This window comes from Salarias fasciatus, chromosome 18, assembly GCF_902148845.1.
Source record: "Salarias fasciatus chromosome 18, fSalaFa1.1, whole genome shotgun sequence".
NCBI lineage: Eukaryota > Metazoa > Chordata > Actinopteri > Blenniiformes > Blenniidae > Salarias > Salarias fasciatus.
Window position 1 is genome coordinate 23,074,227 of NC_043762.1, and position 24,551 is coordinate 23,098,777.

Here is a 24,551-nt window from a genome sequence, read left to right on the forward strand (position 1 = left end):
GTTCCTGTTTCAGTTTTCTCACCGTGCAGCTTGATGAAAAGCTGCGAACACAACACCAAGATAGAGAGAACGCGGGAGAGGGAGGGGGGACTCATTGTCCCTCAGAGGTCTATAAATACACTGGAAGCATTAAACCCTAAAAGCACCACAATCACTGAGTCCCTGAGCAGGAAGCCGCCTGCTGTCGTTTCACACGAAGACCACCGAGTGAAACAGCGTCTGTCTGAGGAGTAGAGTTGCCAACCGTTCCTTGAAAAACGGAATCGTTCCGTATTTGGATGTAAAAGTGTGTGTTCCGTATTGAGCTGAAAAGGAACGCACTTTGTTCCGTATTTTTGTGAGAGTCAAAACGTGAGCAGTGGAACATGCGCTTTTTTTTGAAAACTTACGGTAAATCGTTCACCGGCTCTCTGACGTTCTGTGACCAATGAGCTGACAGAGATGGCTCGACAACACAGAATCACTCTGATCTCATTGGTCAAAAAAAGACCGTTCCTGGGAGGCTATGGCAGTTCATTGGCCAATAGTCAGTTTGGTCACAGAGCGCAGGGAAGAAGTAAATCAAAACATTGAAGCAGCGCAGCATGGCTTCCAGAGACATGTAAGTTTGTGCCGTTTCCATATCAGATATATCATGTTTAGTTCATTGATTTGTGTCTGCTGCTGCAGACTGTGGTGTGTTTTCAGTTTAGAAACGGAACCTTGTTGGTTTTTTTGTTTAGAAGGTTTTTCAGTTTTGATTTTGCACTTTTTTAGTTGAAAATAAAAAAGAACATGTTAAAATCCAGAAGAGACAGCAGCTGTTTGTTATTTTGCACGTTTAGCAATAAATAGAGAATAGAATAGAAATAGAAGACTTTATTAATCTCACAGTGGAGAAATTTACAGGTGTATCGGCTCATAGAACCCACAGCGGGGTGCAAAAGTAATGAATGGTGCAATAATTAACAAGTTATAGTGCAAATCATACTACGACTGATAATAGAAGCTAAAGACAATGAAGATCTAACTGTATGTACAACATGAATCTTAAAAAAATATAACAGGATATAAATATTATATATATGTACAAAACAATATGCAATATATGATGCAATATATAACTATACAGTATGATAAATAATATGTACAATATGTTTTAGCGGAGTGAATGGATGATAAAGTGGCGCTGACTTTCTTAGGGGGGGGGGGGGGGGGGGGGGGGGGGGGGGGGGGGGGTACAGGATATTATAATGTCCAGGATTATTGCACATATTCCACACAGTAGAACTGTACAGTCTGACAGCGGTGGGGATGAGAGGCATGTGGTAGCTCCTTCCTGCTCTGAGGGTCTCAGCCTCCTCTGAAGGAGCTGCTGAGCTGCTCTGCCGTCCGGTGCAGTGGCTGAGAGCTGCTGTCCATGATGATGATGATACTGGAATGATAACTGTCTCACTGTAGGCCTCAAATACAAACTGATCAAGCTGATCATGAGTTATTACAATCTTGCTACTGTAGGTGTGATGCAGTAGCCTCATGTGTTTTTATTGTCTGTAATAGGTATAACTGTGGCAAAATGCTGTTATATATGTGTTTTTCACCCCCCAAAAACCCAGTTTTTTTTCAGCTGCCCGCGAGAGGCGTTCCTTATTTCAATCTCTGGGAGTTGGCAACCCTACTGAGGAGAGGAGGCCCGGACCTGGAATCCCTCCGTCAGTTCAGCTGAGCTGCAGCAGGTTATTGATCGGTGGCTTGTGGTAGTTACAGCGCTGTGACAGGAGGCGGAGTCACCGTTCGCCTGTGATTTATATTCAGGTGAGTTCTGGGAGCAAACAGTTGATAATTTCAGCCCTGATTGGCTGAGAGGCCTCGGGAAGCAGAAAGAAACTCTCTGTTGACGCTTTAAGACGTGCGAGATGAAACCCTGGGTTTTTCCAGCACAGACATCTGGGTGGGGGGTCCCCAGCTCCCCTCACGGACCGACTGGGAGGCCGCGCTCAATTAAGATCCGACCGCCGCCGCCGCCGACTTGACAGGCTGCTGCATTTCGCCGCGGCAGCTGCTGCTGCAGGCAGCAGATTAGAGAGTGAATGGTTCCTCTGTGGAGGACGAATCCTCCCTGACTGTCACTCCTCATCCCTTCTTCCCCTTCTCATCCTCTTCAGCGTTACTGATGAAACACACACACACACACACACACACACACACACACACACACACACACACACACACTACAGTAGAAATGGTCCTGTATGTTGCTGCTGATTGTTTCAAATTGAAGCAACTGTCTGACTGATCATGTTTCACCAGAAAATATTCAAACTATTTCTTTTTATTTAACCATTTTAAATGAACATCATGGAAGCAGCTATGAATGTTTTGCCCCAGAAGCTTCACTGGAACAAAAAAATCTTCCACATGACTGAATTTTCTGTAAACACCAGCTTTGTTCTGCTCAGTCCCTGCAGAAAAAGCACTTTTCTAATACAGATATAACTTGAGTAAATTTACTGCGCCGTCTTTCTGAACAGCAGGACTGTTGGCCTTAGCTTGAACCGCTTCAGCACGGCTTTGAGGACAGATTCTAATCATGTCTTTGATGATGAAAGAAGAGAAGAGAAGAGGAATAAAGACATGTGGACGTACTGCTGAGTGTATGGATGCATCGGCTCTTTTCCACTTTAACTCAACGCTCCCTGGAGGACAGGTGGAGAGAACAAACGAGACAAAGGAGCGTGAAGCAGGAGAGGACAGAGGGTTATTTTTCGTCTCCTTCACTCCCCAAAGCTAACCTTTCCTACCTGGAGATAACGCTGAGCGTCTGGCTCCTGACAAATACTGAAGAAGCCCGCAGACTCCATCCCTGAATTTATTTAAAATCTGCTGCTCCTCCACATTCAGCTGTGAATGTCTCTCACTACACACATCTATACTGAATCTAAGACTTGTGTCTTAAATTCTCTTCTTGATCCACAATGTGTCAAATACCAGAATACACACAGCAACGCCAAAACACATTTATTTCTCCTTTCCCCCCCCCTGTAGTCTGAGAGTCGCACATGTCCAGATAATCTTTCAGAAGATTCGCAGCTGAGCGGCACTGATGAATAACAGCGTTGCTCTTCTTAACACCGCGGCTGAAATGTCTCCATGACAGAAACTAACATGAGCAGGAAACGTCAGCAATCCATTCCAAGATGGATCCTGCATCAAAGTGTAAAGCGGAGGGGAAACGGAAGCGACAGATCTCAGTTACAAGCAGATCGGTCCATGCTGTTACTTCACACGGTCGACCGTCAGAAGCTGGAGGATGACGCTGACAGATGGAGAGATCGATTCTGGCCCGTCTGACTTCGCCGGTTTGATTCGGAGAAGACACGACGGAGAGCAAGGAATCGGGAGAGAGGAAGATGGAGAAAATGAGGAGCCGCTGAAAGATGAAGAGAGGCGGAGGGTGGCCGATGGAGGGGAGACGGAGGGGAGACGGAGGGGATCGCCCTCTCTGGCTGTCACAGCAGTTTACTCTCATTAGCAGAGCTCTGCTTTGAAGCCCTTCATCTCCAGGCACGTTTCACAGGACGGGCAGGAAAAAAGAATTCACACTCTCACACACTTCCAGGCAAAAATATGCAAACATGCCACACACACACTCGATTAAAACACACACACACGCAAAATACACACACCTACAGTATGTGGACTCAGATCAGCCACACTAACCATCCTCAGGTCTTCGTCTCATAATGAGAGCAGGAGCTTCTTATGTAAGATGTTTCCCTACGACTGACTATCCATAATGCATCAGGGCAGGCATCTGGCTCGTGGTGACACATCCCACCTTCCTCCCCGGCTCCACTGTATCCGGGCAGACCAACCAGGAAACACAGCAAACGCCAGACTGAATCCGAGCCTGGCGGACAGCAGTGGTGTGGAAATGGTCCTCAGTAAGACCACGTCGGCATCGAGTCAAGTCTCGCGTTCACATCAGCTTTTGTGAACCGGAGGGAATTTTCTGGACTTCCAGAAACAATGAAGGGCATCAGAGGAAACTGTCAAGGCCTGTGTAGTCATTAGGAATATCAAAACACCACACAGTCTCAGAACATGAGTGGAGAAAGAACTATCATCTAAAACCAACCCAACGCAATGAGTGATACAGAAATGCTCTAAGAAGCCACTTCCCAACACCTCCTCCACCAAAGGCTCGTATTGCTCCAATGTTCAGCGCTGAATCAAAGAACCGGGTGGAGCCGGCCGGACGGAAGTCTGGGCTCCAACACTGCTGCCAGGACAGACGGACATGATGCCAGACGTCTCCGTGAGAAAACGACAACAATTCATTTCAAAACGGGGAAACCAGAAAGCCAAAAGGTTCAAATGGAGCAAAGTCCACAAAAAGACACTGAAGCGCCGACGCATGGGAGGACAGGAGGACGGGAGGACAGGAGGACAGAAACACCGAGAGCCAGGGTCGACGACGGCAGCTCGGTTTATCCTGAAGCCACCAGGTGACGACAATCACACTGAGGCTCCGGAGAAACATCACTGACAATCAGGAGGAGGAAAGACGAGGAGTCTGAAACAAGCAACACGGAATTTCACAAAAAACATCAGAGACACACAGGACACTGACCCCAGCCAGGCATGAAGGAAGTCACAGTGTGTTTAAAGAAGATTCACCTGAATCTTTTATCACAGTCACAACGCCGAGCCAGGAGCCGACAGGGTAGCATCACCGGCAATTCCAGCAAAAACAATCACGAAATACTGCAAATGATCAGTGATGAATGATGAATGATGAAGAGAAACTGACAGAAAGTTATATTCACTGACAACAAAAACCAACTGAAAAGAACAAGAGAAACAGCATCTACAGAGAGAAATAATCCTGTTTCATCTTCTTCATCCAACTGACTGATGCCAGACTCGCGCCGTTATATGAGATTTATAAAAGCTTTTATGAAAAAACGGTGACTACTAGAGTTGTTAAAGCCACAAGCCAAGACTGTTTTACAAAGAACTGCTGCGATTCTGGATTTCAGTGGAAATCAGATGGAAGATAAGAAGCCTGGCCATCAGCACTGTTAGGTAGATAAGAATTCATTTTTCCCTGAAAAAAGTGGAGACTTTGCTGTTTGTCACAGACTGGGTTGCTGTTGGTGTTTACAGCTTGTTTTTCTTTTTCTTTTTTTGCATAATAAATTCATTGCTTTTAGCAAGTGTGCCGTTAATAATCCTCAGCATGTTTTAAGTAGTCGCTCTGCGCTTTAAATATTCAGAGAGGAACTCTGCAGCCGGCCAGCTTTATCAGATATGCTCCGCCTGGCAGCGCTTTGGTTTTCTCACCAACTCGGCCTGCACCTTCAGTAAGTCTTCTTTATCAAATAAACTGCAGGCAAACAAAATATCAACACCGTTCCAACCTAAAAGTTGTTAAACTCTAACTTGAGTGAAGCACTGCGTCACGTGACGAAGAGGAGTGAAGAGTCGTCTCATTATTACCGCTCTGTGGAAAGGCAGCCTCGGGGTGTGTTTGAGCTGAATGGGAAAGCAATGAGCCCCGAACCACCTCACCACAGCCCGTTTCCCCCCAAAAGAAAGTATTTAGAGAGATTTAAAATGCAGCTGTTGCTTGATGAGGACATTTGGACCAAAACCAGCGTGTCTCTGGTCGGTCTCTGCGGAGTCTGTTGTGTGAAGAGGGATTTTTTTTTGGCTGCTTTTTTCTTTTCTTTCTGAAAGCTTTCAAATTCAATGTCTTCAGAACAAAGAGGAGGGAACACGAGTGATGGTTTGAATGAACAGTTCAGCAATGAGCAGCTTGAACTTACTGAGCAAAAACACATCAGTCGTTCAGATATTGGAAGACACTGATAGCAAATCAGTACTTTAATCAAACATGTTTGGTGCAGTTCTGAGAATTTTACATCCGATACAAACTGCATGCTTTGTCACTGTGTAGTAAGACAGGCTACTGTTGAATCATTCATTTTCTTTATTTCGATCGGCGCTGCCTTTTCTCAGCATGTTTTTTTTTTTTTACCTTGAATAACTGAGTGACAGCAGGATGACAATACATTTGAAGAAGATGAATGGAATAATTATTCTACCAAACTCACATTTAGAGGTGAATTTGTTGTGAGTGGCTGCTCTTTTCTTTTTTTTTTTCTTTTACCACAGTGCAGTCATTGCAAGTTGTCTTGATAGTTTTATTTTTTCAAACCTCACTTAAGGGTACTTAAACTGAACAAAAATATAAACCTTTTTTTGCTCCAATTTCTCATGAGCTGAACTCAACAATGTGAGAATTTTTCAATGTGCACAAAAAGCTTATTCCTTCTAGCAGGACAGCCGTTTGCTGTGGACAATGACCACGGGAGCATTTCATCGATCTATCGACTGATCTGTAGGACACGATTCCTTGAAGCTGAAGACATCCCTGTTCCTGCATGGCCGGCAGACTGGACGTATCAACCACTGAGCATGCTTACACTGTTCTGGATCCACGTGCACCACAGTGGTTTCCAGCTCTTGGCACAGGCATTGCAGAGGATTGATCAACGTTCCACAGGCCACCATCAACAGCCTGATCAATATGCCAGGGAGATGAGCAGCACTGCAGGAGGCAGATGGCGCTCACGCCAGATTCTGGCTGGCTTTCTCTCAACAGCAGCGTTGCATTTATATTGTTGTTCAGCATAATGTAGACTATATAGCAGGACAGCAGTCATCTGTAACCAAATATGTTGAAATCCACAGAGAATTTCTTCAACTTCAAGGATTTTTACAGCAGGAAATGCTCTGATTTTTTTCAGTATTGTGCTTTTTGATGTATTCTGTTCTGCAAAATACATATAAGGCTGTTTAACAGTAACCTCAACTATTCACATACTGCTTTTCTTCACTGGGGTTTCATTGCATGCCCCACAACTGGTTAACAGTTCCACTTCATAGTGTGAAAAACAGAACAAACTCCAGCAGCATGAACAAAAGAAAACCGCTCGAGCGCTGGGGGGGCTCATCCTCTCAAACTTTTAAAGCCCAGATTTAGACTCTGTGGCCATTCTGTTCCCCTTCCATGTAAACCTCTTACTCCCAAATCTCTCCTGGTAAAAGTAAGAGCACCATCAGGCAGTTCTACTGTTCACTGTATCCAGTCACTACCAACGCCAGAGAGCACTCTGTCTCCTCAGTTCTGTGAACGGCGGCAGCAGGGCAGGACAGACGGGTCTCTGTGCAATATCGAATTCAATCAAACTGTAGAATCAGAGCGTCATAACATGGAGATGATGTGACTTTGTTCTAGGAGCAGCAGTCTTGTTATTTTAGTCAGTTCAGGCTCATGCATTTTTGTGTCGATCTGTTGACTCCCTCCTGTTTCAGCTTTTATCAAGTCCTCACTCATTCATTCCTAACGCCGTGGGCTTCACCACTCCAGACTGTTACCTGCGGGTTATTTTCAGGCTTTCTGCTGGATTCATGATCATTAACATGAGCTGGAGCAGGAAGACAACCGCAGCCTGTTGCAGAACTTCAGTCTGGATTTAGACTTTGAAAATATCTTTCCCTGAACCTGCCTACCAGTCTTACTGTCACACTTCACTCAGCTCAGTTCTATTCACAAAGCACTTTAAAATGACCATTATTCCAACAAAGTGCTGCAGTTTTTCCCCAGTTTGATCCGTTTCCTGAAAAAGGTTACGTATAGATACAACAGTCACACTTCTTTGCAATCTTTAAGGACTAATCATGGAACATTTTCATGAAATCATCCCAAAAGGCCACAAAGGAGATGGTTTGAGTTCATAAGCAGGCTGGGCTGGAGTGCTGGATTAAGGTCAAGACTTCACTCAGGAAACAAGTATGAGTAAAGTGAGAATATGTATTTCAGCTAAATGTATAAAATCCTCGGGGCCCGGCCGGGCTCAGCCCAAAGGGGCGGCATGGACCTGACCTCCGGTGGACTCACCACCCACCGAGGGAACCGTAGGGGCCAGGTGCAATGTGGATTGGGTGGCAGCCGATGGTAGGGTGCCCGGCGACCCGATCCCCGGACTCAGAGACTAGCTCTAGGGACATGGAATGTCACCTTGTTGGGGGGGGGATGGAACCCGAGCTTGTAAGGGAGGTTGAGAGATATTGGCTAGATATAGTCGGGCTCACCTCCACACATAGCCGGGGCTCTGGAACCCAACCTCTCGAGAAGGTCTGGACTCTCCACTTCTCTGGCGTTGCCTGCAGTGAGAGGCGGCGGGCTGGTGTGGGTTTGCTTATAGCCCCACAGCTCAGCCGCCATGTGTTGGAGTTCATCCCAGTGAACGAGAGGGTCGCATCCCTGCGCCTTCGGGTCGGGGACAGGTGTCTCACTGTTGTTTCGGCATACGGGCCGAACAGCAGTGCAGAGTACCCGGCCTTTTTGTAGTCCCTGGGAGGGGTGCTGGACAGCGCTCCAACTGGGGACTCCATGGTTCTACTGAGGGACTTCAACGCCCAGGTGGGCAGCAACAGTGAGACCTGGAGGAGGGTGATTGGGACGCACGGCCTCTCTGATCTAAACCCGAGTGGTGTTCTGTTATTGAACTTCTGTGATAGTCACAGTTTGTCCATAACAAACACCATGTTCGAGCACAGGGGTGTCCATAAGTGCACTTGGCACCAGGACACCCTGGGTCGGAGGTCGATGATCGACTTTGTTGTCGTGTCATCCAGTGTTGTTTTTGGCAGCCTATTTTGATTTAGTTTTAGTCTTAGTCTTTGGACGAAATGCTTATTAGTTTTAGTCACATTTTAGTCATTTCTACACTTCATAGTTTTAGTCTAGTTTTAGTCGACGAAAACCAAATGAGTTTTAGTCCAGTTTTAGTCATAAAAAAAGGCTTAAAAGGAAAAAGACAAAGGACATTGTAAACAAAACAAACATAATAAAATATACTTAAATGGCAAAAAAAAAAAACAACATAACACATTGATGCCTTTGAATATCAAATAATAAACTGGACTACTTTGATACTTTGCAAACTCAATGCGGTGCTTGTATGAGCTCTGCCAGACAGAATGAGAGGACTAATAGGAGTTTTGCTGATACTTTCAAGTTATTTTTATAATGTCCATACTGATATAAAGGCTGACATCGTTTATTAAAACTGGTCTGTTATGTTTCTATGTTACTGATTTGAACTGGTCAGAGTAACTGCCTGTTATTATTTTGGAGGAATGATAAAACCAATATTAAGGTGGTCATTAGGAAAATACTAGCATTAAAAATACTGAAATAAACTAAATTAATTCCTTGGGTACACTTGATGGAATGAAACACTTGGAAGTCTTCAAAACTGAAATGACAAACATAACTTGAGTTTGATAAACTTTGTAAGTATTCCTTACCTGAATTTTCTTCATACAAATATTAAACAAAAGTCAAAATGCATTTCTTCAAAATAAGACAACGCCTGAATTATTAAAAAAAAAAAAAAAAAAAGAAAGTAAACATTTATTAGGGAGGCTACTTGGGGAAAAAATCTTCACTAATCAATGGTGGGCTCCTATGACAGTTTCAAAGTAAGAACAAACAGTCCAACAGTTGGATTAGTTCCGCCGTCTGCCTCTACCAGGCATTCTGTTTTATTTCCTGCTGGATTCTGATTTAAATACATTCATAAATCACTGCGTCTTTTCCTCTCGCCGAGCCCCGGCGAAAGTAGCGACCACACTCTCGAGTGCGCCGGTGCATGCGGTGCAGGCGTGGTCAAACAGGAAGCAGCTCGTGAATTCATAATATTTTCCGAGTAAAGCAGCCGATCTGTGTGAAAAGCTGGGAGAATCGCATTTGTTTTAATTTATTTTGAAAGTCAAAATACTGACATTTTCGTCTCGTCTCGTTAACGAAAGCACCAGATCCGTCTCGTCACATTTCCGTTTTTTAAAGAGATATTTTTAGCTCGTCACGTCTCGTTTTAGTCACGGAAAAAAGGGGCGTTGATGAAATATTTTCGTCGTCGTCATCGTTAACGAAAACAACACTGGTGTCATCTGACCTCCGGCCGCGTGTCTTGGACACTCGGGTGAAGAGAGGGGCAGAGCTGTCGACCGATCACCACCTGGTGGTGAGTTGGATTCGCTGGCGGAAGAGGAAACCGGACAGACTTGGCAGACCCAAACATGTTGTGAGGGTCTGCTGGGAACGTCTGGTGGAACCCTCTGTTAGCATGGTTTTCAGCTCCCACCTCCGAGAGAACTTCTCTCATGTCCCAAGGGAGGCTGGGAACATTGAGTCCGAGTGGACCATGTTCTCCACCTCCATTGTCGAAGCAGCTGCCCGGAGCTGTGGTCGTAAGGTCTCCGGTGCCTGTCGTGGCGGCAACCCCCGAACCTGGTGGTGGACACTGGAAGTAAGGGCTGCCGTCAAGCTGAAGAAGGAGTCCTATCGAGCCTTGTTGGCTCATGGGACTCCAGAAGCAGCTGACAGGTACTGGCAGGCCAAGTGAACTGCAGCCCGAGTGGTTGTGGAGGCAAAAACTGGGGTCTGGGAGATGTCCCCGTGGGAGGCCAGGGAGGCCATGGAGGCGGACTATCGCTCGGCCTCGAAGAAATTCTGGCAAACCGTCCGAAGCCTCAGGAGGGGAGCGCAGGTCTCCACTAACACTGTTTATAGTGGAGGTGGGGAGCTGCTGACCTCAACTGGGGATATTGTTGGACGGTGGAAGGAAGACTTCGAGGACCTCCTCAATCCCATCGCCACGTCTTCCGTGGAGGTCCCAGATGTGGACTCATCCATCACCCAAGCTGAAGTCACCGAGGTGGTTGGTAAGCTTCTTGGTGGCAAGGCACCGGGAGTGGACGAGATTCGCCCTGAGTACCTTAAGTCTCTGGATGTGCAGGGACTGTCTTTGTTGACACGTCTCTGCAACATCGCGTGGCAGTCGGGGACGGTGCCTCTGGATTGGTAGACTGGGGTGGTGGTCCCCCTGTTTAAAAAGGGGGACCGGAGGGTGTGCTCCAACTATAGGGGGATCACACTCCTCAGCCTCCCCGGGAAAGTCTATTCTGGGGTACTGGAGAGGAGGATCCGACCGATAGTCGAACCTCGGATTCAGGAGGAACAATGCGGTTTTCGTCCTGGTCGTGGAACACTGGACCAGCTCTATACCCTCCATAGGGTGCTAGAGGGCTTGTGGGAGTTTGCCCAACCAGTCCACATGTGTTTTGTGGACTTGGAGAAGGCGTTGGACCGCGTCCCTCACGGTGTCTTGTGGAGGGTGCTCCGGGAATACGGAGTCCGGTCTTTGTATGAGCGGAATAGGAGTCTGGTCCGCATTGCCGGCAGTAAGTCGGACCTGTTCCCCGTTACATGTTGGACTCCAGCAGGGCTGCCCTTTGTCGCCGATTCTGTTCATAATCTTCATGGACAGAATTTCTAGGTGCAGCCAGGGGCGGGAGGGGGTCCAGTTCAGGAACCACAGGATTTCATCTCTGCTTTTTGCAGATGATGTTGTCCTGTTGGCTTCATCGAACCCAGACCTACAGCATGCACTGGGGCAGTTCGCAGCCGAGTGTGAAGCGACAGGGATGAGGATCAGCACCTCCAAATCCGAGGCCATGGTCCTCAACCGGAGGAAGGTGGCTTGCCCCCTCCAGGTCGGTGGAGAGACTCCAGTAGGAGTTTAAGTATCTTGGGGTCTTGTTCACGAGTGGGGGACGGATCGAGCGTGAGTTTGACAGCCGGATCGGTGCAGCGGCTGCAGTTATGCGGTCGTTGTATCGGTCCGTTGTGGTGAAGAAGGTCAATCTACGTTCCCACCCTCATCTATGGTCATGAGCTTTGGGTCATCATGAGCTTTGGGTCATGACGGAAAGGACAAGATCCCGGATACAAGCGGCTGAAATGAGTTTCCTTCGTAGGGTGGCTGGGCGCTCCCTTAGAGATAGGGTGAGGAGCTCAGTCACCAGGCAGGAACTCGGAGTAGAGCCGCTACTCCTCAACATCAAGAGGAACCAGCTGAGGTGGCTCGAGCATCTGTTTAGGATGCCTCCTGGACGCCTCCCTAGGGAGGTGTTCTGGGCATGTCCCACCGGGAGGAGACCCTGAGGAAGACCCAGGACATGCTGGAGAGACTATGTCTCGCGGCTGGCCTCGGAATCCTCCCAGAGGAACTGGATGAAGTGTCTGGGGACAGGGATGTCTGGGCATCCTTGCTGAGACGGCTGCCCCCGCAACCCGGCCCCGGATAAGCGGTAGAAAATGGATGGATGGATGGATGGATGGATGTATAAAATCTGCCGAATGTTTTGTTACAAACTGGTGTTCCTCAGTTCTTGATAGGTCTTTTCCTTTATCCTATTGAAGCCCCCCTCCCCAAGAAAACAGTGAAATTAGACTGAAGTTTATATTGGTTGTAAACAAACACGGCCATGTTGAACTTACTAAATCCAGCATTTTTTGCTCTCAAGCACAACTTTTCAGCACTAAACTGTAAAGGTAAGATAGAATTTCTGTTAGTCGCTCTCAGCAGGTGGTTGTTTACCTTTGCATTCTTTGACTGCTGCCTCACTGGGTTTACGTCGGAGGGAAATAATGATAGTACCGTTGAAATCGGCAGGTTCTTAGCTTTCAAGTGATATGCTGTAGCTTTGGAAATGTGGAGAGTGGGATGACTTTCTGATGCGACTCAGATTTTGATATTTGATCGTTTATATGCTTGGTGTTTGAGTTTTGTTTGGTGTATGTAAAAATGACTTCCATGTGTTGTAGCAGAGTTTCTCCTGTTTAATTTTGACGTGCAATATGACTATATTGATTCATAATTAGCATAACGTTGTACGTCTTTCGCTGTGGTGCGTCTGAAATGCTGGACCATGTCCACATGCAGCCTGCGCAGAGGAACAGGAAGATTCTATCAGCTGTGTTTATTTCCTAAGGGTGTTGCTGGCAGACCTGAATGATACACACAACAGCACTGGGATTTGTGTGTCTTGTCGTGATCTTCACCTCCAGTTTCGTGGAGATGACAGCTAGGAAGCAAAGCGTACGGTTGGACGAACGGAAAGAAGTTGGTTTTGTGTTCGATGCATTCACTTCCCTGTAGTTAGCCAATCCCGTGTTTGATACAAATTTTGATACCGCCCCCGAAATCTACTGGCTCAAACGGTTCGAACACAGTGTCAATAATCCAAATCGGCCAATCCAGGCCTGAGATATTGATCTGCGCATCTTCTTATTCAGAAACGATGGATACGACGCTAGACGCACGAGGAGCGCATAGCGCACAGGAGTGGGAGCAAGGCGGACGTAATTGCGGCCTTTGGTTATTTGGTAGAGTTTGAGCATATTTTTACGACACAAATGGCAGGACGTCGTTCAGAATCACTGTCTATGGAGGAGGGGTTGCATCTTTTATTTGAGGAGGATCAGATGAAGCCGTTTCAGCAGCAGAATCCTCATCTGATGATGAAGATTTGCTGCAGGAGCTAGTCAGCAGCAACAGTGAAAAAAAAACCCCAAAAACTGTTGAAAATACATGTGATGATCACCAATAATGATAATAAAAGTGGAATATATAGTTTAGCAATCAAAAACCTGAAATGGCACAGACGGTGCTGAAATGTGCCACAATGACCATTTTGGAGAGTCCGCCTAACTATTCTGCACTAAAACCTGTAATTTTGCTCTGCTTCCCTTTATAAGGATCAATCTTGGCAGAGATAATGGTCACACATTGAACTTTGCTTTGATGTAGAGCTTTAGCTTCATCTGCATCATTTCAAAGACATAGTCATTGAATAAGTGGGTGTTTTTCTAGGTGGAAATGAAATCAGTCATTTATTCCTGTGTTCCATCTTAATTTACTCTGAGTCAGTGACATAAATACTGATACTTACACATCTGGACAAATTTCACAAGTGTTCCCTTTACTGTGCCACCATAATTATCCAAATAGACCTTGTAGAAGCTGAGATATAGCCCATTCACTTTGGGTATCTCATTTTCGAGCAGAAACCTAAAAAAACGGCTGGCGTTTGATGAAACGCCACTTTGAGATTATGTCCAGTTTTCTGCTGATTTTTCTGCAAACGTGTCTCACTGCACCACATAAGACCAGAGGTTTTCAGAGCCATCATCAAAGACATTGTCGAGCGTGCTCGTCCTCTATCTGAGCCATCCAAAATGCCACAGTTTACAGCAGTTCTTATAAAATGAAAAATCAGCTGAATGAAACAGAAAAGAACCTTTTTGTGACTACGGCTAAATTGACCTCATTTCAAAACTCAGAATAACCGGCGGCTCAAACCGTGAGCAGCTGCAATACGTCAACTAAATATTACACTGAAAGCCTGTTCCAACTGCTGCTGTTTGTATTTTATGAGAAAAAAATCAATAAAAGAAGAAGATTAATGACATGGTTACGAATGTCGTACGGTTTTCACGGTCAATATCTGCGCCCTCCAACAGCACATTTGTGATGAATGTATAGAGGGTTTGAATTTCGTGCTGTTTTCCAGCGTTTTGATTCCTTGCGACACTTTGAAGGCGAAAGACAAATAGCCGCCTCCCTTCCAGGAGGCACTCGATCACTGGCAGCGGCTTGGCCAAACATGGTGCGAGGGAAATGAATCAGTGGCGAGAGCAGCGTGAGCTGAGATCTGGAATGATCGACTGAAACGCCCCGCTTGAGCTTTGTGTCATGTATTACGAAAGCAAATGTCTTTAAAAAGACAAGAAGTTGGACAGACGTGCCAAGGCTTGGCAGTGAACACATCTCTGTTTCCCATCATGCCATTCAGCTCCGATTCGCAGCTATGGGGGATTTTCTTATTTTAAAAGAACATGGGGGCAAACATGGCGACCCCTCATCGCTCTGTCCTCAAACCACAGAAGAGGGGAGACGTCTATCATTCATCTCGTCTTGCTGCAAATCCATTACGCTGCGTTTATTATACATCGGGCCAGCGGGTCGACGCCGGTTCCACCAGGAGCGTGGAGGTCGGGCTCGCTGGCAAACCGCCCACAGACGTTCCCCAGACATAAACAGAACCATCCTCTCACCTGCTGAGACTCCGTCGCCACAGGAGGAGGCGAAACGTGACGTACGCCTGCCGCCGTGAACTCCACAGGCCTCACGTGGATAAAAACACACACCTGTGTACGTCCCCTGAAGAGTCGGTGGTACTAGACAGGAACCCTGCAGTCTTCAAACACCTGACGCCTGCCTGCGGTTTGCTTTCTAAGACATTTCTCAAATGTAAATGAGGCTTCATTATTTTCAGTTTTGAAAGAATTTCACCAAACATCAGGCCGACTGCCTGCTAGCCGTGCACACATGGACCCCAAACGACAAAGCATCCGAGTCAGAGAAACTACTGGATGGAACGGAGGAGGAAAGGTTTTGTGTTCTATATGAAAAATAAGAAAAGATTAATCAAAGTGTGCACAAAGAGCAGGGAAAAAGAATGCGACAGCACATAATCATGCAGCCTTCTTTATCCTGCTGAATGGATCTATCAGGGTGAAATATCTGCAGAAGCAATGAAACGTAGAATTTAAACTTCAGCCATAAATTCCGCGTGTTAAGCAGCAAATATTAGCTTCAGTTACTGGAGGGACCTCAGAACGTTTTATCCATCAAACCACCTGCTTGCTCTGTCGTCATACATCTGATTCTCTCTGAGTATTGCTGAGTTCAGCATAAGTGGGGAAACCGGACTCATGGCAAAAGACTTCCATCGCAAAAATAAGTGGGAATTGAAGTGACTCATTTTACGCAAAATTTAGATCAACTATAAATTGCTCGGTCGGTTATCTAAAGTAATATTAAGTTTCAAATGTGGAGCAGCTTTGGCTCAGCTGGTAGAATGACGGCAGCCTAAAGGTCGGAGGGAGGGTTGGCCTCCCTTCTTGCTCTGGGTGAAAGAGAAAGAAGACGTTGGACCTCAGGCTGGTGGTGACGCCAGGGACCACACAAAAGGTAATGAGACTCAGAATTACAGCGTATAAGCAGCAGAGTCCGCAGGGAGCGGGCCGGCAGCGGCGCGGGTCTGCTGGACTCATTACTAACCGTTTGAAACAGTAATGGTGACAGAAGGTAAACAACAACCACGTCCAGCGGGACCCTGATTCACTTCACTTCTTCTTTCAAGCCTTTTTTGCCGCAGTTGTTCTTCAGTCACAGCATTTCAGTGGGTTTTATACACAAAGTGAACAAGGTGGACTGCATATGATGAAGAAATGGTTGAACATAACAGTGAAACTCACTGATTCCTGTGGAGTGGAAGGCGAGTGGCTGACTCAGACTCACCTCCATACTGGTGAGATTACAGCGATGAGTCCCGGCGAACCAGCCGCTGCTGGAGCACTGATCGATGTCGACATCCTGCAGGTTCACGTCCACCCGAACGACGCCCCTGTCAGAGAGGAGGCAGCGGAGATCAGGCACGAGCTGAGAACTGCAAACGGTGAGGAACTGAAGGATGACAAAAAATTAAAAAGAAACACAGAGACTGCAGGGGTCAGGTGGACGTTATCAGTGAGGTAGAGCATAAAAGGACCGAACAGGAGGGAAGGAGAAAGACGAGTGAAAATCAGTTTATTGTTGTGTAGGAAAGAGAAAACACCAGGAGAGAGAAGGAAGGAGGCAATGAAGCTGCTGCAGGTCAAGAAAATCACGTGAGGGAGGAGAGTCAGGAGGAGGAGCGGCGCTTGGGGGGGGGGGGGGGGTAAAGGTCAAAGGTGGAGGAAGCAGCACAGGAGAGGCTGGTAACAGAGGAACGAGTGAAATGGACTGAGCACTGAAAAGAAATGGACTGACCGAGGGGAACAAGGAGGCAGACGACAGTAAAGAACAACAGGAAGAGACGAGTGCTTTTAGGAGAACAACTTCACCGTCCGGCCACTTCACAAATATGCATCTTGGTGTCATAGTCCAAGGTTCTTTATTATTTCAAATATCTAACTTGGAATCTGAAATCTGAAAACCAGTTTTCTGCAGGTGAGGCCTGGCCGCCTTTTCCTGTCAGTAAAACTAAAACCTCAAAGATCTGAAGCACCAAGATATCGAATGAGACAAAACCTGTTAAAAGTTGAGCAGACTGACAGAAATGCTGATCTTTAAAGGGATACTTCAACATTTTGGCAAACTGGCCCATTTAGCGCAATTCCTTAGTCATTTTGAACAGCGTACTTACTGTTTTTGTGAGGGCGAGCTGTTGTTTATTCAGAGGTGAGTCGGGGAAGGTTTTCGGGACGGACACAATGGAAGTGGATGGTATTTTTGGTTCCCCTCGTCAAACTCATCAAATACAAAATCCAACAAACCCAAAACACTTTGATGGACACGTTATAATCCGCACATTCACTACGCTGTGGAATATTAATGCAAAATTACGAGATTGAGTTGTTTATGTGAAGATTGCTAAGACGGAACTACTTACTAAACATGGCGTCTGGGCGTAGTGATTTCAAAAGAAAAAGTAGTTCCCAGTATTTGCTTCAGTGTCGTAACGCTAAAATATTATTTGTTGGTGTTCCACAGCGGCCAAATTGCCAAAATGTTGAAGTATCGCTTTAATGGAACGGTGTTTGCTCTCTTCTTTTTTTATTTCTTCATTGTTCACCGCAGCGCAGTCACGTGACCTGAGACTTTTCAACAGGGAACTGCCGCCATGTTGGAGTGAAAACAACCAGCGATACGAGAGTACAGTGTGTTCGGTTTTCATTAACGTTGAAAATGTCGAGTGATAAGGAGAGCAGGGATGTTGTTGTGTTATCAGATGAAGTGGACAATCTTGACGTAACACACAAAAACTGGTTCCGGGAGAAACTACGAATTTCAGGCTGCAGCCGGACCCGAATCCACGGCTGAGACTCCAGAGCCCTGATCTGGAGAACGCCGACATTTACTGTTCTCGCAGTTCTTGGGCAAACAAGAGCCTGGATTCATACAAGTATTTAGTTTCCAGCTTTGTGGAGCTCTGGGACAACACAGACAACGTTCTTGTAAAGTCGACGGTGCGTCGATCTGCTAGCTTACATGTCAGAGTTAAACTCCAGCCAGAACGGACTTGTTCATCATGAAGTCATTTAAGATCATTAGAGGGAGCGACAGATATAGCACTCAAAAAGTATGATTTTAAAATCGTGCACAAATAATTAAAAAAGTAAGATTATTCCATCTGTTATTTCGTCCTTTCTGTTGATGAGCTTCACCCAAGCCTTTCTCCTCAGCCCGAACGGCGGGGGGCAAATACATCTCCCCCACACCTTGTTTCACCCCAGGGTGCTCTCGGCAGTCAATAGATCGCCACTTGTTCGGCGTATAATCGCCATTAGCACAACCTATAACGGCACACACGGGCATAATTTCGACGGAACAAGCTGAACAACAAGAGAGAGCTGTGGCGAGAAGAGGTTGTTCATATGCCTTGACCCCTGAACCGGAAGTAAAAACTAAATTCTAGTACTAAAATAAAATAAAATAAAATAATACCAACAAACAAACATACAAAAAATAAATAAATACGGTAGTAATAATAATAACTAAATACGATTGCAAAGTCCAGTCTCCAACAAAAATGTCCATAAAGCTTTCCTGCCTGCACTGTTTGCACACTCTTGTAAAAGACTAACCAGGTCCAGTTTTTCTTTCAGTCTATTCAGTCTTTGTAATCCAGCCCCCGCAGAGTCTTCTCTGGCTCTTTTCTTTACACGCAGCAATATAAAGTATTGAATTCAGTGTTTGTGTAGTCATGAGCTGCCCTGTGCACTCCAGTCCTGAACCTCCGATAACAGAGGCAGGGATTCGGACACCAAATGAGTGAGTCAGGAATGAGAGCGAAGTGTTGGAGGACAAGCGCCTGATATTTAATTCCAGCTTTGCCTGAGATCATCATTGAGGTTTCAATTCAGCTACTCCTTAATTTCATATGCTGTATTTCCCAGAGGCGCTGAGCTGAACTGCATTTTATTATTTGATCCTCTCTCTCTCTCTCTCTCTCTCTCTGTAAATAGAGTGGATAAAATCAGTGCAGTCCAGCTGAAAATCAAAGTGAAACCTTTAAAAAAGAAAACTGTTGATAATTTAAAGTGAAAATTACAGCTTTTGTAAATGCGGAATTCATTGTGGAGCGGAGATCAGATCACATTAGACTGTTCGAGTGGAGCCAATGAACTGGCCTGTGTGTTTGTGTGTGTGTGTGTGTGTGTGTGTGTGTGTGTGTGTGTGTGTGTGTGTGTGTGTGTGTGTGTGTGCTCAACTCTGCCTCTCTCATGTCTCATCACACACACACATCTTCTTGTCTTCTTCTTCGTTCTGTCCATTCCTGCAGGCCGCTCGCTCTCTTCCAGTCGCTCTGGAGCTTTGCTGTGATGAGAACCTGACACTTGTTACCTCGTCTGCATCTGCCTGCAGGAACTACAACACACAGCCGTGTGTGTGTGTGTGTGTGTGTGTGTGTGTGTGTGTGTGTGTGTGTGTGTGTGTGTGTGTGTGTGGCACCGCTGCTCTTCAGCTGCTCGCACAGGAAAGGAAGGAGATCTTTAACTATGAAAAAAAAAGCAATGCTGGCTGTTTGGTTTTTTTTTGTTTTTTTTACTGTTGCTACATTCTGATGGTGCTGGATGAAATGTTTAAAGGATGCACTCAGTTGTCGGGTATTTTTTAAATGTGTGCCTGACTGGAGATCCGCTGCAGAAACACAAACCACTTCTGCCACAGACGACCTGGTCCTCTTCAGAACATCACCTCGTGTAGCAGCAGCAGCCGCTGAAAGCTCTCTTTCCTGTCCCACTGGTTTGGGTGGCGGGGGAAACGCCGCTTGCTGACAGCGTCAGCCAGCATTTTATCCGGTGTCTTTGAAATTTTTGAACCCTCTTCTTGCGCTGATTTTAAAATGAGGGTATTTCTCTCACACTTGTGTGTATAACGACAGACTCAACCCCTTTCAGGCGAAGACACGACTCATTCATCACGTTCAGAAATGAAATTTCAAGCTTTCTGTCCTGAGATCAGAAGATTCTCCATTCGCTAGTGCTAAACATGAGGGCCCTGTACGTATTAATGCATAGAATTAATAGATGAAATCATTTTACAGTTTGTAAATGTACACATTTTATAAATTGCATCTTTAAAAGTAGAAAAATGCAACATATTTTTCACCAGAAAACCTTTTCGTAAAGCGCCTGGTGCACCAAGCCGTGGAAAGCATTCTAGATTTGTAGCTGATCTCAGATCAGGACTGTGGATCGAGTTAGAGTGAATGTGAAGCTGAGGGGCTCCACCTATAAAGACGCCTTCCATGAAGGGCTTATCCCTTCATGACACACGGTGGCCTGTTGTACATTCTGACAGACAGACTGAAATAATCCCATCATCTGTCAGAGCAGGAGCGAGTGAAGAAGGTGCGATCCTCGCAGTCTGCCTCCCGTCCTCCGGCAGCTGGTTCTGATCAGGTTCATAAACCTCGGGGCCTTGAAGGCTGAGCAGGGTTATGTTCGGCCTTGAAGGACAAGTAAACGGAAACAAAATGCAGAAGAACTGAGTCCATCACGTCCGCCAGAGCAGAGTCTACCTCTCTATTTTTAGAAATGTCATCACAAGAAACAGAAAAACACGACTCGTACTGAGGAAGCAGCTCCAGCTCTGAGTCCGTCACTCACTGAGCTCTCTGCTGACTCCACAGCCAATCCAGACGAACATCACACCAGACTGCAGAAGATCTCAGACTGCCTCTGTCATCTTAGAAATCACACTTTAACAGAACCATGCCACCTGAAGGGCTCCTTCCTAGACAGTGCCAACAACTGCTGTCCTGCTTGTCATGGTTTTCATTCATACACGGAGGAGATTCATTCAGTCATCTCTTCTGTTTCATACGAGCATTATGAGGACAAGTCGTGTGAGCTGGCTCAAAGTTAAGCTCAGAAAAAGCTAAACAATGTCTATTACACATACTGTAAGACAGGCCCCGATGCAAAGTGTCTACTCTTTTTAGACATCTCTCACTGTGATGCATGGTGTTCCTCAATGCAAAACTGATTTTCTTCTCTAATTGGCTTTATGCCGTTGGAATAATGGCTTTATTGGTGTATTCAGGAAATCACTGGGAAATCTTCAGTTGATAGTTTTTTACTATAAAGCCATGTGTCTTTGTAAGACAAAGATTTGAAGGGTCTCGATGTTTTTGAGCATCGTGGTTTTGAAAATATCGATTGCTTCTCATTGTCACCAACTGCTTTGTTTGGGCTGAGACACGATCGAGCGCAGACAGACGTTTGTGAGGAATGTTTTCCGGCTATAGTAACAACGACTTTCAGACGCTGCTCTCATCCGCAGACAAACAGGAGCTCAGGTAGCAGAACAGAACAGGACAGCATCGGCTCAACGGTCCTGAAGCACACTGACCTTCTAGGCCTGTGTTAAGAACACTTCCTGTAAATGTACAGTACATGGAGCCTGAGTAGAAGGAATTGACTTTTTATATTCAAGTATAACTTTAAATCACCAGAAGAACTGAAGAGATTTGATGCATTAGGTTAAAAACTGCACTGTGTCTTGGATTTAATTCTAATACCATTTTACAGTCAGACTGTGAACAATGCTCTTCATCATTTCCTATCTGCTGCCTTTGTTCACATGAAATACTGAGAGTCCAGAAATCAGGATTGTTCCTCAAACAGGACATGAATAAAACACAAACATCAGACCCTGAATGCACTTTAATGTTAGTCGGATTGAATCAGCTATCCATCTCACACGTTCAAGGCGCCATGGGACAAAACCAAGAGGGCCAGTCAATGTCAAACTGTAAGTTTCTGAGATTCTTCTCAACAGAAAACGCCCTCTAACAGCATCACCTTCAAAATAAAAGCTACTACAAACATCAGTTCAGACTGCAGAAGCTTTAATCCAGAGCCCGCTCTGGATTCCTCTGCAGCTTCACAGATTAAACATCTTCTAAATGCCACAAATCACAGTCGCTTGTTAAATGTCACAATCGTTTAAACTCACTCAGAGTCCCTTTCGGCTGGGCTGGAACAGGCGATTGAATCAATTCTGAATTCATTCACAAATTTATTTTAATCACTCTTTAACATTTCAGAGGCGAGAGGCAGCAGACAGGAGCAGATCGCCAGCTTCTCACCACGGGCTGCATCCCAGACAGGGGAGGGAGAACGCACTAGACTGTTCTCAACAACAACAACGACAGCGACGACGACGACAACAACAACAACAACAGCAGCAGATGATCAACTCTTGTGGAGCTGAAGAAAGAAGACATGTTGTGATTAAAGCTACATTTTGATGCCGCCTGATAAAGCGGATTTGGTTTGAACGTCTCCAGTGAACGTTATCATAAAAACCACATCTGGCAGACAGAGAAAGAGAGAGAGAGAGATCCAGCTCTCTGGGAGCTCCGGCCGGTTTCTGCCACATGACGGCTTCAGAGCCGTGGTCACTGCACTGTAGAGAACACACCAGCGTGAGAGGTGCTCCAGTCAAGACCCACAACACACACAACGCTACACAACACAACACAACACAACACAACACAACACACGTGCCTATACTACAGAGCCATCTGTGGTCTCACAGTGTCTGATTAAGCAGAATTCGCTCATTCTTCAGATTCCTCGGAGTTCATATGGAAGTTTAAGGGTTAGAGTTGAGGGATTTATCAGTTAGGAATTCACCTAACAGGCGTGTTTGTCAGAAACTTGTCCCTCCATCAACGTGTCTGGTTTAATGAGGGGCTGATTGGATTTCTGGGTGTTAAAGCAGGGAGGCAGTGAAGCTGAACCCTGGACCGGGACTGTCCTCCTGGGGTCTGGGTCACGGTTTCATGTAAAGCAATCCTCAGCCGGGTTCTGGTATTATTCCTTTATTTCAGTGCGGTGCTGTTCCAGTCTCAGCTTGAAGTGACTGAATTAGGTGTGATTTAAAGGTGTAAACCTGACTCAAATTGAAACTGTCCAGTAAATGTCTTGCATCTTTTTTTAAATGTGTTTCTAATTTTATTATTAAAAAAAATCTGCTTGAAGTGAGTTCAGTTTTTCATGAAGAAAATTATTGTGCCATCAACAACTCAGAGTGTTGTTAGGAAACAAGTGTTTCTGTTGAGCTATTGCTGGTTTATTATATTTCACATGGCAGGTTTTATTTACGCATCGTTGAAAAAAGTGTGTGATGAATTAATGGAAACAGGAACGACAGGGGAGTTTGAACACACACTTCTCACCTGAACTCCGGTGCGGAGTCGCTCTTCAGTCCGTAGAACCCCGCGGACAGAGTGAGCAGCCAGTGCGGCACAAACGCCCCGTGCTCGCACTCCAGGTAGGGCGCAGACCACTTGATCTGGTTTTTGTCCAGAAGGTAACCTCCACCCGTGGATCCTCGTACATCCTGGCCGCTCCTGTGCGCGTGAGGTCTCCTGCCGTCCCTGAAGTCGTTGAACCAGTCCGCCTCCGGAGTCCTGCCCTGCAGGAGGCGGTGCGCGGAGCCGGACAGGTCCTGCAGCACCACCTCCCTCTCGGTCCTGGTCGCCTGGAGGAAGACGTGCGGCCCCGGCGTCCGCGCGTCCGTGTGCAGGCTCACCACCGCCCTGTGGATTTTGGGGTCCCCCTCGAGGATGCTCTGGACCAGCGCGTGGTACCAGTGCATGTCCCTGCGGAGGGTCTGCTCCCGGGACCTGTTGGCCTGCAGGATCATGTTGAGGAAGTTGGTGGCGTGCGCCACGGTGTCCAGGACGCTGTGCAGGGAGTAGTGCGAGGCGACGTGCAGGCCGCCGCGCAGGCTGCTCAGCTCGTACCTCCGGGAGCAGTTGACCTGCCTCAGCGCCGAGGAGTCCCCGGTGTGCAGGAAAGCGGTCACCACTCTCGGCAGGTCCTCCTCGATCTTGTGCGCCACCACCGTGCGCTCGGTGGACGGCGCGGGGGGCGTCGGGTGGTGGGGCGGCTCCCGGTGGACGCTGTGGGTGCTGAGGACCGGCGGGTGCTTGTCTTCCCGGTCACTGTCCGACCACTCCACGTAGCCGTAGTTCGATCCCAGCACGAGCCCCGCGTGCAGGAGCAGCGGGACGACCAGGAGAGCCATGGTTCCCGGTCACACGGTGGACGCTGCGCTCACGGTGCCGAGGAGCATCATTAAACCCAAGACCCAAGACCCTAGACCCAAAACCAAAGACCCAAGACCCAAGACCCAAGACCCAAAACCAAAGACCCAAAACCCAAGACCCAAAACCCAAGACCCACTCTCGTTTCTTCAGGGGATCACAGACACCTCAGAAGAGAAAACCCCGTATTTCACACCCATGCTCCGACTGAAAACACCAGATTTCCTCTCCTCCGCGCACACGGACACGGATTTCTGCTCCGTTTGACGGTCGGGAGGTGATCTGGTCCGGAAGATGAATTAAAAACTCGGCTCCGACTGATCAGTCCTGTCAGAACCACGGCGGACTGGTCCATTCAAGAAGCGGCAGAGCTCCTCTCTCCCTCGCTCCGGCACGGAGACCCGCCAGCGAGAGGAGCGGGACGACGGGAGCAGTGCAGCTCCTCCTCCGGTGCCGCCCGCCTGTGCGTGTGGCTG

The 24,551-nt window shown here is 46.7% G+C and overlaps 1 protein-coding gene across 1 annotated transcript in view; it reads right to left on the minus strand.

Moving 5' to 3' along the window:
• The window catches only part of LOC115405641 (probable G-protein coupled receptor 158), a 70,725-nt gene extending 46,619 nt beyond the window's left edge, over positions 1–24,106 (minus strand). The window contains exons 1-2 of the mRNA XM_030115276.1: positions 23,203–24,106; positions 16,269–16,374 (exon numbers count right to left, since the gene is read on the minus strand). Of these exons, the coding sequence (XP_029971136.1) occupies positions 16,269–16,374; positions 23,203–24,056 (960 nt within the window). The 5' untranslated portion in view covers positions 24,057–24,106. The remainder of the gene's footprint in view (positions 1–16,268; positions 16,375–23,202) is intronic.
• Positions 24,107–24,551: the final 445 nt, after the last annotated feature.